This window comes from Mirounga leonina, unplaced genomic scaffold, assembly GCF_011800145.1.
Source record: "Mirounga leonina isolate KUSES-001 unplaced genomic scaffold, KU_Mleo_1.0 Mir_94, whole genome shotgun sequence".
Classification (NCBI taxonomy): Eukaryota; Metazoa; Chordata; class Mammalia; order Carnivora; family Phocidae; genus Mirounga; species Mirounga leonina.
The window spans coordinates 5400669-5414099 of record NW_023270855.1 but is presented as its reverse complement, the minus strand read 5'-3'; the positions used below and the strand labels follow the sequence as shown (position 1 = coordinate 5414099).

General features: G+C 39.6%; 2 protein-coding genes across 9 annotated transcripts in view; one reads left to right on the top strand and one right to left on the bottom strand.

Annotated features, from left to right (window-relative positions):
- TMCC1 (transmembrane and coiled-coil domain family 1) overlaps positions 1-13431 on the bottom strand; it is a 251085-nt gene that overhangs the window by 53798 nt on the left and 183856 nt on the right. Inside the window, exon 1 of one of the 8 annotated variants that reach the window (XM_034996441.1) lies at positions 7887-9028. The exons of 6 other annotated variants lie outside the window; for them this stretch is intronic. Coding sequence is in view for 1 of the 2 variants with exons in the window: in XM_034996439.1 (XP_034852330.1) it covers positions 6241-6267 (27 nt within the window). In the remaining variant the exon portion in view is untranslated. Of the gene's footprint in view, positions 1-6240; positions 6748-7886; positions 9029-13431 lie in introns of those variants that run through there. One more of the 8 variants, XM_034996439.1, reaches the window with a different exon arrangement.
- On the top strand, positions 11610-12112 carry LOC118004903 (60S ribosomal protein L27a-like). The gene has a single exon (XM_034996442.1). The coding sequence runs from the start codon at positions 11614-11616 to the stop codon at positions 12058-12060; it is 447 nt and encodes a 148-aa protein (XP_034852333.1). The 5' UTR covers positions 11610-11613; the 3' UTR covers positions 12061-12112.

Sequence of the window (13431 nt, the reverse complement as noted above, 5' to 3'; positions counted from 1 at the left end):
ATCTTAAAAAAAAAATAAAAAATAGACAATAGAGGAACCACCAGAAATAAAAAGCCGCCTTGAATTGAGCTTCTACACTCTCCAGAAATGATTCTCTATAAACTTATCCTCACAGGTTTCCACTGAATATAAAATACTTTCTTCCACCCAAGTATCAATCTAAACAGTTTGTATTCTCTACTTATTCTCAGACTTCCAACAACCACTACAATTTTCATGAAGAGCAAATGAGAATTAAAGGACATATTCTAATCCTATTTCCTGGGCTTACACATCTCAAATTTTCCTATTTTACTTATCTGAAAAATAATGTGGATTGTTCCCCAAACTATTTTAAAATCAAAGATAGGCTCCTAAATATATCTAATAGAATCAAATAGAGGACTAACAGAGGAATCCTTGTATTTCAGGTACTGAAGATGCATACGCAGTTTGCACATGTACACTCATATATCCTTCCCTCCCCCACCCCCTTTCCCCTACATATGGGGATTAGAAGTATAAACATGAAGATGACAATTATGGCGATAGAGAAGGGTGTACCTCTCAGGTTGTCTTTTCTGCTTTTTTGACCTCTTGAAACTACAAATGAAAAGAAAATGTCTTCTCTCCTACCTCAAACCCTGTCCCCAGTCTACCTTACAACACACACACTCCTGTCCATGCTCAAGGTAAAAACATATAAACTGAAGTCCAAGTGAGCCCTACCTTTAAAGGCCCACAGTTATTTAACTGGAATCAAATTATGCACACTCCTTATTCCCCAGCTGAAAATACTCTCCCTTCTCTATACTTGTAAATGATATAATTTTTCTACTTTGTATCACACCTTCCTATTTTTAGTTATTTTTGCAAGTTTTCATATTTTCTAATAGAGATCATGAGTCCTTACGTCAAAGTTGTGTCTTACACATTACTGAACTCCTGAGAACACCCACCACAGTACTTTATACTGAATGGCCAGTCACTGTTTCATTCTTATGTTAGGTGAGTTCATATCTATAAAGTGGTTTGAAGAGTACCGGCACATGTAAGTTTATTAAATAAAATAAATGAAAGAAATGGACCAATTTTCCCTCCCTACTGAATTTTTTCCATCAACATTTTTCCCATCTCCCACCTTAAAGAAACTTCTTTTTGACCCCATTTCCTCTATCAGTTACTGCCCACTTCTATGCTCCCTTACTGAAGTAAACTCATTAAAATGGTCTAAAACTCAGTTTCCAAATGCCTCTCTTCCCATTCTTAAGCTCACTCAACTGGTTTTAATCTCATCATTCTACCAAAAAATGTTTGGGAAGATGACCAATCATCCCTACATTACTATATCCAAAGATGAGTTCTTAGTCCTTACCTTACTTGACCTATCAGCATCATTTGACAGAGCTACTGTTTCTCTCCTCCTATGAAGAATTTCTATACTTGGCTTCCAATACACCATACTCTTGATTTTCCTCATTCATCATGGGCCACTATTCCTTCTCCTCTTCTCAAACCGAATTATTCAGGGCTCAGTTCTTTTTCCTCTTCTCTCCTTTATTTACATTCATTCCCTCTCTTGGTAACTTCATCTAGTCTCTTGATTTTAAATACCATTTAATTGTAATACCTCCTTCAATTATATTTTCAGCCCAGACCTCCGAAATTCCAGACTCATATAGTCAACTATTCCCACTTAGACATCTAACAGACATCTCAGACTGAACTCTTGCTCTTGCCCACAAAACCTGCCCCATCAGCAGACTTTTTATATCTTGTTAATGACAAATCCATTCTTCCAGCTGTTCAAGCTAAAATCCTTGTAGTCATCAATTTCTCTCTTTCGTACCTTACATTCAATCCACCAGAAAATCCTGTTGGCTGTACATTCAAAATACATCCAAAATCTAACCACTTTTTATCTTCACTTCTGCTACTTTAGTCTGAGCCATGGTCATATCTTGTCTGGGTTACTAGAATGGCCTCCTTACTGGTCTCCCTTGCCACCATATAATCTATTCTCAGTACTAAACCAGAATGATCCTTTTTTTTTTTAAGATTTTATTTGACAGAGAGAGAGACAACGAGAGAGGGAACACAAGCAGGGGGAGTGGGAGAGGGAGAAGCAGGCTTCCTGCTGAGCAGGAAGCCCGATGTGGGGCTCGATCCCAGGACCCTGGGATCATGACCTGAGCCGAAGGCAGACACTTAACGACTGAGCCACCCAGGCGCCCCCAGAATGATTCTTTAAAAATAAAAGTCAAATCATGTCACTCCTCTGCTTAAAACTCTTCAGTGTATTCCCTTTACATTCAAAGAGAAAGTCAGTCCTTAAAAATGGCTTCAGGGGCATTTCTGATCTGGCTCTCTGTGTGGGAGATTAATAGCCACAAATTCACCCAATCAACTATGCCTTTCTCTTTACAATTTTACTTTATCATTCCTTCCATCAAAAAGTGGAATCTATTTCTCCATCCTGTGAAACTGGGTTTGGTCATGGACTTGGCTTTAGCCAAATGAAACATCAAATGTGACACAGAAGAGACTTGAAATGTGTTTGTATATCAAGGCTTACTCTCTCTTGCGGCACTGAGATCTCCAGTAGGCTTTACATTTCAGTTAATGACAACTCCATCCTTAGAGTTGTGCAGGCTAAAACCCTTGTACATGGAGACAGACTCAACTAACAGCCAGAACCAACTATCAGACATGCAAGGGAGCCCATCTTAGACCATCCAGCTCCACCTAAGCCATCCAGCAATGATAGTAACCTCCAGGCAAGACCAGCACAAAATCCAACCATTCTTTAATCCCAGCCCAAATAGCTGACTCACAGAACTGTGAGCAAATAAAATAATTGTTTTAAGTCACTCAATTTTGGAGTGGTTTGTTTTACAGTAATAGACAACTGAGAAACTCTATTACATCTTTGATACCCCAATTCCTACCACTCTGCCCTCCTTTCTTGCTCTAGTCATACCAACCTCTCTTCTAGTCTACAATCAGGAACACTCCTGCTTTTTTTCTGGCTGTACCCTCTACTGGGAATGCTCATTTCTCAGACAGTTGTATGGCTAACTTGCTTATTTCTTTTAAGCCCTTCTTCAAATGTCTCTTTTTTAATGAGGCTTACACTTACTATCTTTTTTTAAAAAGCAGTCTACCCCCAGCACTTCCAATCTCACTTACCCACCTTTATTGTTTTTATAGCCATCCTCCTTCTCTAACACACTCCATAGTTTACTTATTAGGTTTATTACGTGTTGTCATCTTCCCCAACTAGAATATAAGGTTCAGATGTGAGAGGAGTTTTATTTTATCTTTTAAAAGTTCACTGTTTGATATAGTGTTTACAAGGTAAAGTATCTATATATGACCAAGTGATTACACATGTATGTTCTAAACTGTGACAGTAAATTCTGGGCATTTGTATAGAAAACTCAAGCAATGTCAACACTGGTAAGGAATTGTCTGGAATGTCTGCATTACATATGACTTAAACATATAGATGTGTGGTGTTGCAGAACTATTAAGAAAGGAAAAAGGGAATTATTCGTCTTTAGAACTCATCAACATCTGGAGATATTTTAATCTCATTTAAAAAATAGATTTAAGTTCAACATTGTCTGGCTTTCTAAAATTCTCCGTTTTATTACCTTGAGTCAGATACATTTTCCCCTCAAATCTTCCTTCAAAATATTCATTCTGTAGTTTAGAATGAACTCTTAACAAAGCATGTTGCAATCTCATGTAAGGAGGACATATATGAACCCCAATCTATAGCAGTTTGATGTATCCAGATAGTAATAATAAGAATTACAGATGTGGAGCAAGTACCTCATTTCTGAGTATTTTTTTTTTAAAGATTTTATTTATTTATTTGACAGAGACATAGCGAGAGAGGGAACACAAACGGGGAGTGGGAGAGGGAGAAGCAGGCTTCCCGCCGAGCAGGAAGCCCGATGTGGGGCTTGATCCCAGGACCCTGGGATCATGACCTGAGCTGAAGGCAGACGCTTAACGCCTGAGCCACCCAGGCGCCCCCATTTCTGAGTTTTGTTTTGTTTTTTTTTACTAAAAATTATTTTACATTTATTTTGGTCAAAGAAATGCAGTTTAAGTATTAATTAGTTCATATATTTCACCTATAAAAATGGCAAAGACAGAAAATATCATTCAGAGTTAGTAAGTTTGTAGAAAAATAAACACCTGATAAATTGGTATCAAACTTCTTAAAGCAGTTTGACAATATCTGCTAAAATATTATCATTGTGTGTACTTTTAACACAGCAGTTAATTTAATTTCTTTTTTTTATTTTTTTATTCTTATGTTAATCCCCATACATTACATCATTCATTTCTGAGTATTTTAATCATTGTTTCAATGAGAGTATTTCAGTTCACCAGAGTCAATGAATAGTTTGTTAAGTGAGAGGGAGACATGGGTAGGGAAGCAAGAAAAATTTCATCTACAATCATTTACTCAGGTACTCAGTATATTTTTAAGCAAATTTTCTCCACTCATGAATTAATACAATCATGGAGAAAATCAATTAAAATGTTTAAATTACATTTTATGTTCCCCTCCTCCGTTTCGACTGTCAATAAGGGGGGGAAAGGAGTTAATTTCTGTTTTACTATGTCTCCACCTCCTATCCTTTTAGGGCTCTCCCATGAATTCTTTCTTTCAGACCAACCCATTCAACCTGAGCTAGCATTCGTAATAAAACATAGGTAAGTAAACTGACCTTTTCTAACCCCAGAACAAACAGAGATGTGCCAAGGTTTTAAAATCCAAGATACAGAACAAACAGAAAAAAAGGGTACAGAGCAGAGCCACAAATCTCTTAACGAAGTCAGTACTTAAATTAATGACCGTAAGTCATAAGAGAGTAATTTAATATCAAACTTCAGAGTAAAAAATCTGGACCTTAGGGGTGCCTGGGTGGCTCAGTCGGTTGAGCGACTGCCTTCGGCTCAGGTCATGATCCCAGAGTCCTGGGATCGAGCCCCACATCGGGCTCCCGGCTCGGCGGGGAGCCTGTTTCTCCCTCTGACCTTCCCCCCTCTCATGCTGTTTCTCTCTCGCTCGCTCTCTAATAAATAAATAAATTAAAAAAAAAAACCTGGACCTTAAATCCAATGACTCAAGGGCAAATAGTATTAATGTAGATTAGAATCAGGTAAAACTGAAAAATCTGTTTTGCTTTAGCATTATCTCTTAGGAAATATCTATGTATCATGTATAGAACCAATTCAAAAAATCATGGTAAAATCAAGCTATGGGCCAAATTTTCTACTCAAGATTACAGATCAAATGTGAAAATGGTGGTTGTGTTGCATAAAGCTGGATCATCTTCCTATCCAGTTGTATCTCAGAGACCTGTTCTTCTGATCTGGAGACATAAACTTTACCACTGAGATATGTGCACACTGCTTTACAATTCAGAAAACTGCCAAGTCTTTGGGAAAAATACAGTGAAAACAAGTAGCTGAGTGGTAAGAACCTTTGTGTTGTTTTTTTTTTTAAAGATTTTATTTATTTACTTAACAGAGAGAGACACAGCGAGAGAGGGAACACAGGCAGGGGGAGTGGGAGAGGGAGAAGCAGGCTTCCCGTGGAGCAGGGAGCTGGACGCGGGCTCGATCCTTGGATCGTGACCTGAGCCAAAGGCAGACGCTTAAACATCTGAGCCACCCAGGTGCCCCAAGAACCTTTGTTTTTAATGTGAGAAATATTTCAAATGGCTCTAATCCAAATTCTTATTTGTTATGCATGCCTCGCATCTTTCAAATTTAACCCAAGCTTTTCCTAAGCTGCCAAAGGCAAACTAAACTCTTTTGTTCATTGAAGGAAACACTTATTTTCTGGTAACTTTTTTGCCTGAGAGAGTGAGGATGACATTTACTCTGCACTGAAGCTTAGCCCATCACACCGGAGTTGGAACACTCCAGTATGATCTGAGCATGCCCACACAGTCAAAGAGTGCTCTGTACATTCTGCCCAAATAGCTATGGGCAAAATGAACAACTAGGAAACACATAACATGCTTCTTGATTATTGCAACCTCACACAAGTCAGTCCAAAAATAGCAAATGCCCGTGGCTGAGATCTACTGCTGAAAAATGCTGAGTTTCAGCAGCTCAAAGAATTTCCGGGTCTATCTTTTTAACCGGCCCCCACTTAAAGCTGTAGAATTATAGGATTAAGGAAGAGATTAAAAAAAAAAAAAGACAGATACACACACAGATACAACATACGGTTTCCGAGGAAAGTGAGGGTTCCATGCTTGTAAGGGAGAAAGAGGAATATGCCGAATAACCCTCAGGTTTCTCCCAGATTTGAACATGCTGTACTGTGGCATGAGGTCAGCAGAGACTGACTCCAGCCCTGTGAGGCTGAATTCTACCCTGACAAAGCAGTATCACTGTAATATGAAGCAAAAGGATCCAGGGCATGTTGGCAGCTGTACAGAGTGGCTGTTCTAGAAAGTAATGGCAATTCCAAAACAAGAGATCTATGCTGTCACATGAGATAATCTTCAGCCCAGTTAAGCAATAAGCACCAAAAATACCTGAAGCCTAAACACAGGCAGCTCAAAATATTAAAAGGTAGGAAAGAACTTTTCTCCTTGAAACTGGAGGAGATAAACAGGAAGTGGGAAATTTGAAAAGCTATTGGTTAATTTGATTTGTATCACTAATAATATATTGATTTTGATCTGAGCTGAGGCACAGTTTCTGGACACTGTGACCTAGGTGAGAAACCCCAAACCTTCTCTGTAATTTTACAACAGAGCAGGGAAAACGTCCTGAAAATATATCTTTGGTAATAGATATATGCCAGAACTGAAGATCAGGTAAATAACCTTGGGGCGCCTGGGTGGCTCAGTCGTTAAGCATCTGCCTTTGGCTCAGGTCATGATCCCAGGGTCCTAGGATCGAGCCCCGCATAGAGCCCCCCATCTGGCTCCCTGTTCCCTGGTCGGCGGGAGGCCTGCTTCTCCCTCTCCCATGCCCCCTGCTTGTGTTCCCTCTGTCGCTCTGTCAAATAAATAAATAAAATTTAAAAAAAAAAAAAAAGGTAAATAACCTCATTTCTCACACATACCCAGAAGGCAAAAGTTGCTACAGACCTAATGCACATTACTGTTTCTTTTTAAGTCACCAAAAATCTATACAATTGGTTAGAATGGTTAGAAATTCTTCCCTGAAATAAGGGGAACACTGAAAAAGTCTTATTCAGGAAAAGGATCCAAAACATGGTATTTCTGTCAAGAGAAAATATGAGGAAATGCACATATAATCCTTTAAATTTTGTGGTCTCCCTTACATTATGAAAGTTCTACTCCAGACCAGAAGTGACCCAATTGTTTAATAAATAAAATTTATCCAGGAAACGGCAGTAAACACAGGACACAGAGACAAAACAAAACAGTATGAAAGCACCACCACAAGGTAAATTAAGTTTTCAACAGTTCAGTATTAGCATAGAGTAAATGAAGTTAGAATTTAATTTTTTTAAAGTAGGCTCCATGCCCAACGTGGGGCTTGAACTCACAATCCTGAGATCAAGAGTCACATGCTCTATTGACTGACCTAGCCAGGTACCCCATGAAGTTTAAAATTTTAAATAAGTTGAAAATTTACCCTATGTCGTATTACCACTTAAAAAAAAAGTCTTTCGGGGCGCCTGGGTGGCTCAGTTGTTAAGCGTCTGGCTTTGGCTCGGATCATGATCCCAGGGTCCTGGGATCGAGCCCCACATCGGGCTCCCTGCTCCGCGGGAAGCCTGATTCTCCCTCATCCACTGCCTCCTGCTTGTGTTCCCTCTCTCACTGTGTCTCTGTCAAATAAATAAATAAAATCTTAAAAAAAAAAAAAAGTCTTTCAAAGCTGTTACTTACATGAAAAAGTCCAAACACCCAGGTATGTCACGTAAGGATCTTGATGATCAGGTCTCCTCCTGCTTTTCCCATTCTCTCTCCTCTGTGTTCCATTCATTGAACTACCCATTACGGCCATTTTACAGGAATAGAAATGCAAAAGTAGGAAGGTTAACAACCTGCTCAGACTTAAATGGCTGGGATTTAAACCATACTGTACAATTCTCACTCCACACTCTTACCTACTACATAGTTATGACTACAATAAGAATTCCATTTTTAAGGAATCAGTAGCGATAGAACATGAGCACCCACAATGACATGTTCAGAAAATGAGAGAAAAGTGAGTCACTATAGGTTGGAGAAAAGCTTCAAAGAGGTAGAACTTAAGCTGAGCTGTTCATTCAAATATCTGAGGCACTGTTCTGGAGAAGCATCAAAGAACAAACATATTCTGCCTACATGCTAGCTGGGGAAGAGAGCCAATAAACAAACAAATATATATCCAATGGTGATGAGTGCTATGAGGAAAAATAAAGCAGAATAAAGAGGACAGAGGATGATGGGGCCTCTCTGATAAAATAACATCTGATCAGAGATCTGAATGAAAGCATGCAGATATCTGGGGAAAGGTACCCCAGGGAGAGATACCAAGTTCAAAGGCCTTGAGACACGAATGGATTTGGTGTGCACAAAGAATGCCAAGGAGGATGAGTGACTAAGGGAGGGAAAACAGAAAACGAGGACAGAGAGGCTTGGTGGATGAAAGCAGGGTCGGACTGTGTATGACACCGTAGGCTACTGTAAGGAAGTCAATGGGAGTCTTGAGCAGAGTTAGGAAAGCTTTTAGGTTTTAACAAGATCACTCTGAGTAAGGAATAGACAATGCTGGAATTAAGTGAGGGCCGGGGGACAGGAAAATGCTTAGGAGGCTATTACAATAGTCCACGCAAGACAGCTGAGGTCAAATACCTATGACATGTTATCTGACATCCACTGAGGGAGCAAAAAACAGGTATTAACAAATACATAATGGGAGTGGGGTGGGAAGGAAGAAATAAATAAAGGAAAGGCTTTTCACTTACAAGACACACTACTTTTAATTTTAGAAGTATTAGTTCACCAATATTGGATTTAAAAAGGAGATACACATAGTTTGATTATTTACAGATTTCCAATTTCTAATCAAGGTTTTTTTGGATCTATACTTATACCCAAACACCTATCAGGTGATCTTATAATTTCTAATACAATTTTTCCATTCATTAAGAATTTTACTTAAAGATGTAATGCAACATCTTATTAAGTCTAGGAAACAAAAATATCACCAAATAGGAAAAACTATTACTGGGTAGTTTCAAAAGAGGTTGTTTTTAAATACTGGATATGTAGTTTCCCATATTAATAAATTTTGCTTTAGATCATTTTACAGGGACTTCTGAAAGAATAATTTACTTTGAACATGAATTTTTGTGTTGGTATCTAGACTGTCAAAGGAAATTTTGATTCCTGTTATAGGCTATACAGGGAACAGTGCCCAGAGAGGTCATTATTATCAATTGAAAAGGAATAACTGTAGTTTATTTCTGAGTTCTGAGCTTCCTTCTTATGATCCTAACACAAGGCCAACATAAAATACGTTTGAGAGAGCAGTAAGACATTTCTTTGGTGTATGGGGTTCAGTCCACTGTGAAGCAAGGAGACATGAACTAATGTTTTTCAGTTCCTTCTATGAACCATAATAGGAACAGAAGGGAGCATCTGATAAGTTATATAAACCTGTACAGAAACAGCACTATATAGCTACAGACTTTAGGCCAAAAATGAATAGGTATTAGTAGGGGGACAGAAGGAATTCATCATTCATACCTCATCTATAGAGGCAATGTGTGACTAACAAAGGGATGAAACTGTTACACCCCTAAATTACTCTCTCCAAAGTCCGAAACAAAATTTTCTAAGAGGAAGGAGGGATCCTGTATTATTAAATAAGTATTACCATGTGTCAGGCCCTGTGTCTGCATTTAGGGATGAAAAAATGAGTAAGACGAGCAAGTCTTGCTTGCTATTGACATTAGAGATCCTTTGTATTTTCTAGACTACAATATTTCTCAATACTTTGTAAAAACTCACACCCCTCTTCGATACCTTCTCATTCTATATATTCTATATACTCTCCCCAGCCTAGAATCTTAGTTTTGCTTTCTGTAATTTTTAAAAAAGATTTTATTTATTTATTTGTCAGAGAGAGAAAGCACACAAGCAGGGGGGGAGAGTCAGGCAGAGGGAGAAGCAGGTTCCCCGCTGAGCAGGGATCCGATGTGGGACTTGATCCCAGGATCCTGGGATCATGACCTGAGCCGAAGGCAGCAGCTTAACCAACTGAGCCACCCAGGTGTCCCTGCTTTCTGTAATTTATATGGTGGAAACAAGAATTATACTGACTCTTCTTTTTTCTTTTTCTTTTTTTTTTTTTCAAATCTCCATCTCCATCAGAGATCCTGGTCTCTAGAGCCTTCTAGGGATGTTAAGAAGCACTATTCAGATCAAACACCTCATTTGTAGTATGAAAGCCAAGGTATTGAAAGAAGTGAAGGATGCAGGAGTGGACAGATCAGATCTAGAATCCCTCTCTTCTATTTCTCCATTTAGGTTCTTTCTACTACACCATGCTGCTGTCCTCATACCATCTATTTCCTACTTCATGCATTCATTCCATAGTAATCTGGTTTCTTGTGTTTACCATTGCTTAAGAACAATGGAATAAGGAAACGAGCAAAAAACAAAAACACCCTCAATTTCTGCAATGTATTCATTTTGTAGGCTGTTTCTGGTTTAGTATTCCTGCGTTATATCTTCAATATATAAAACCTCTGTGGAGGCTTTTTTTTAGACAAATTACTTCTTTGGATGCTATCTGACTATATGTTCAAGAAGGTTCCTTTCTGAATGAAATCTTGCCATTTGCAACGACGTGGATGGAACTGGAGAGTGTTATGCTAAGCAAAATAAGTCAATCAGAGAAAGACATGTATCATATGACCTCACTGATATGAGGAATTCTTAATCTCAGGAAACAAACTGAGGGTTGCTGGAGTGGGGGGTGGGAGGGATGGGGTGGCTGGGTGATAGACATTGGGGAGGGTATGTGCTATGGTGAGCACTGTGAATTGTGCAAGACTGTTGAATCACAGATCTGTACCTCCGAAACAAATAATACATTATATGTTAAAAAAAGAAGAAGAAGAAGAAGATAGCAGGAGGGGAAGAATGAAGGGGGGGGAATCGGAGGGGGAGATGAACCATGAGAGACGATGGACTCTGAAAAACAAACTGAGGCTTCTAGAGGGGAGGGGGGTGGGAGGATGGGTTAGCCTGGTGATGGGTATTAAAGAGGGCACGTTCTGCATGGAGCACTGGGTGTTGTGCACAAATAATGAACCATGGAACACTACATCAAAAACTAATGATGTAATGTATGGTGATTAACATAATAATAAAAAAAGAAGGTTCCTTTCTATCCCCAAAATTAATCCCAAGGTTGTCTGCAGTGCTGTGAGCTCTTTTGTGTTTTTAAAATTGAGATATAATCAATACATATAACATTGTATTAGTTTTAGGTGTATAACACAATGATCTGATACATGTGTATATTGCAAAATGATTACCACAGTAAGTTTAGTTAACATCCATAACCACGTATGGTTACAAAAATTTTTCCTTTTGCTTTTCTGTCTGGGCTGCCGACATGCCATCAAGACTGAGGAAGACCCAGAAACTTCGGGGCCACATGAGCCACGGCCACTGCCGCATCGGCAAGCACCGGAAGCGCCCAGGAGGCCGGGGTAATGCTGGTGGCATGCATCACCACAGGATCAACTTTGACAAGTATCACCCAGGTTACTTTGGAAAAGTTGGTATGAGACATTACCACTTAAAGAGGAACCAGAGCTTCTGCCCAACTGTCAACCGTGATAAACTGTGGACCTTGGTCAGTGAGCAGACACAGGTAAATGCCGCCAAAACCAAGACTGGAGCTGCTCCTATCATTGATGTGGTGCGATTGGGCTACTACAAAGTTCTGGGAAAGGGAAAACTCCCAAAACAGCCTGTCATCGTGAAGGCCAAATTCTTCAGTAGAAGAGCAGAGGAGAAGATTAAGGGTGTCGGGGGCGCCTGCATTCTAGTAGCTTGAAGCCACGTTTGGGGGGGTTCATTAAATGCTAACAGGTGCTTTTCAAAAAAAAAAAATTTTTTTTTCCTCTTGATGAGAACTTTTTTTTTTTTTAAAGATTTTATTTATTTATTTGAGACAGAGAGAATGAGAGAGAGAGAGCACATGAGAGGGGGGAGGGTCAGAGGCAGAAGCAGGCTCCCTGCCGAGCAGGGAGCCCAATGCGGGACTCGATCCAGGGACTCCAGGATCATGACCTGAGCCGAAGGCAGTCGCTTAACCAACTGAGCCACCCAGGCGCCCCCTCTTGATGAGAACTTTTAAGATCCACTCGCACCATATTTCATGTAAGTGCTTTTGGAACCCCATTCCCTATACTGAGAGTCAATTAATGATAGAGTTATGGGGGAAAGTAATCGGGTACACAAAGAACAAACTCAAATCTCTGACAAGATGTGGGTCTACAGGGCACCTGGGTGGCTTAGTCAGTTAAGCAGCTACCTTCAGCTCAGGTCATGATCTTGGGGTCCTGGGATGGAGCCCCATATTAGGCTCCCTGCTCAGCAGGGAGTCTGCTTCTCCCTCTGCCTCTGCCGTTCCCCCCAGCTCATGCTCTCTCTCTCTCTCAAATAAATAAATAAATAAAATCTTAAAAAAAAAGATGTGGGTCTATAATCATCGACACTTACAGGAAAACAACACATTTTCAACATGTTTCAAACAATCACAGTTTACATTTTTTTTAAATAACAGGCAATCTTCTTCAATTACTCCCTCTTAGATACTGGAGTCTCTTAATGTTTTTGTTGAAGGAATATGGATAATCGAAGGAAAGCTGTTTTAAGGAAACAAAACAATACAAAACAAAAAGCACTCACCATCTGTGAAAGACATTAATTTGGAGGCCCCTAAGGAGCCAGCACTCCTCGTATTCATGCCCTGTACTTTCCCACACTGACTCTGGGTTTGGTCACAGGACTAACTACAGCAAATGGGGCTTTAGCAAGCATGATGCAGAGACCTATAAGTGCTTGGAAACTGGAGATTGTTCTTTTGAACACTCCATGGAACCCACTGGCCATGCTGCAAAAAAGCCCAACCAGCCATGCAGAGAGTACTAAGAGTGGAAGAACCAATGTTGTTGGCCAAGAGTCATAGCTAAATTCTGAGTCAATGGCTAATACATATTGCTAGCCTTGTGAGTGAGGCCATTTGGACCTTCTGGGCATCCCAATATCCCAGCCAACACAAAGGAAAGCAAAAGAACCACCTGATCAGTCCACAGAATCATGACATATAAATAAGGTGTCACTTTAAGCCATTAAGTTTTTTTTTTTTAAAGATTTTATTTATTATTTGACAGAGAGAGAATGAGAGAGAGAGAGCACATGA

Excerpts from the sequence above, each read along its gene's own strand:
- LOC118004903 (XM_034996442.1), top strand. The coding sequence starts at position 11,614 with ATGCCATCAAGACTGAGGAAGACCCAGAAACTTCGGGGCCACATGAGC.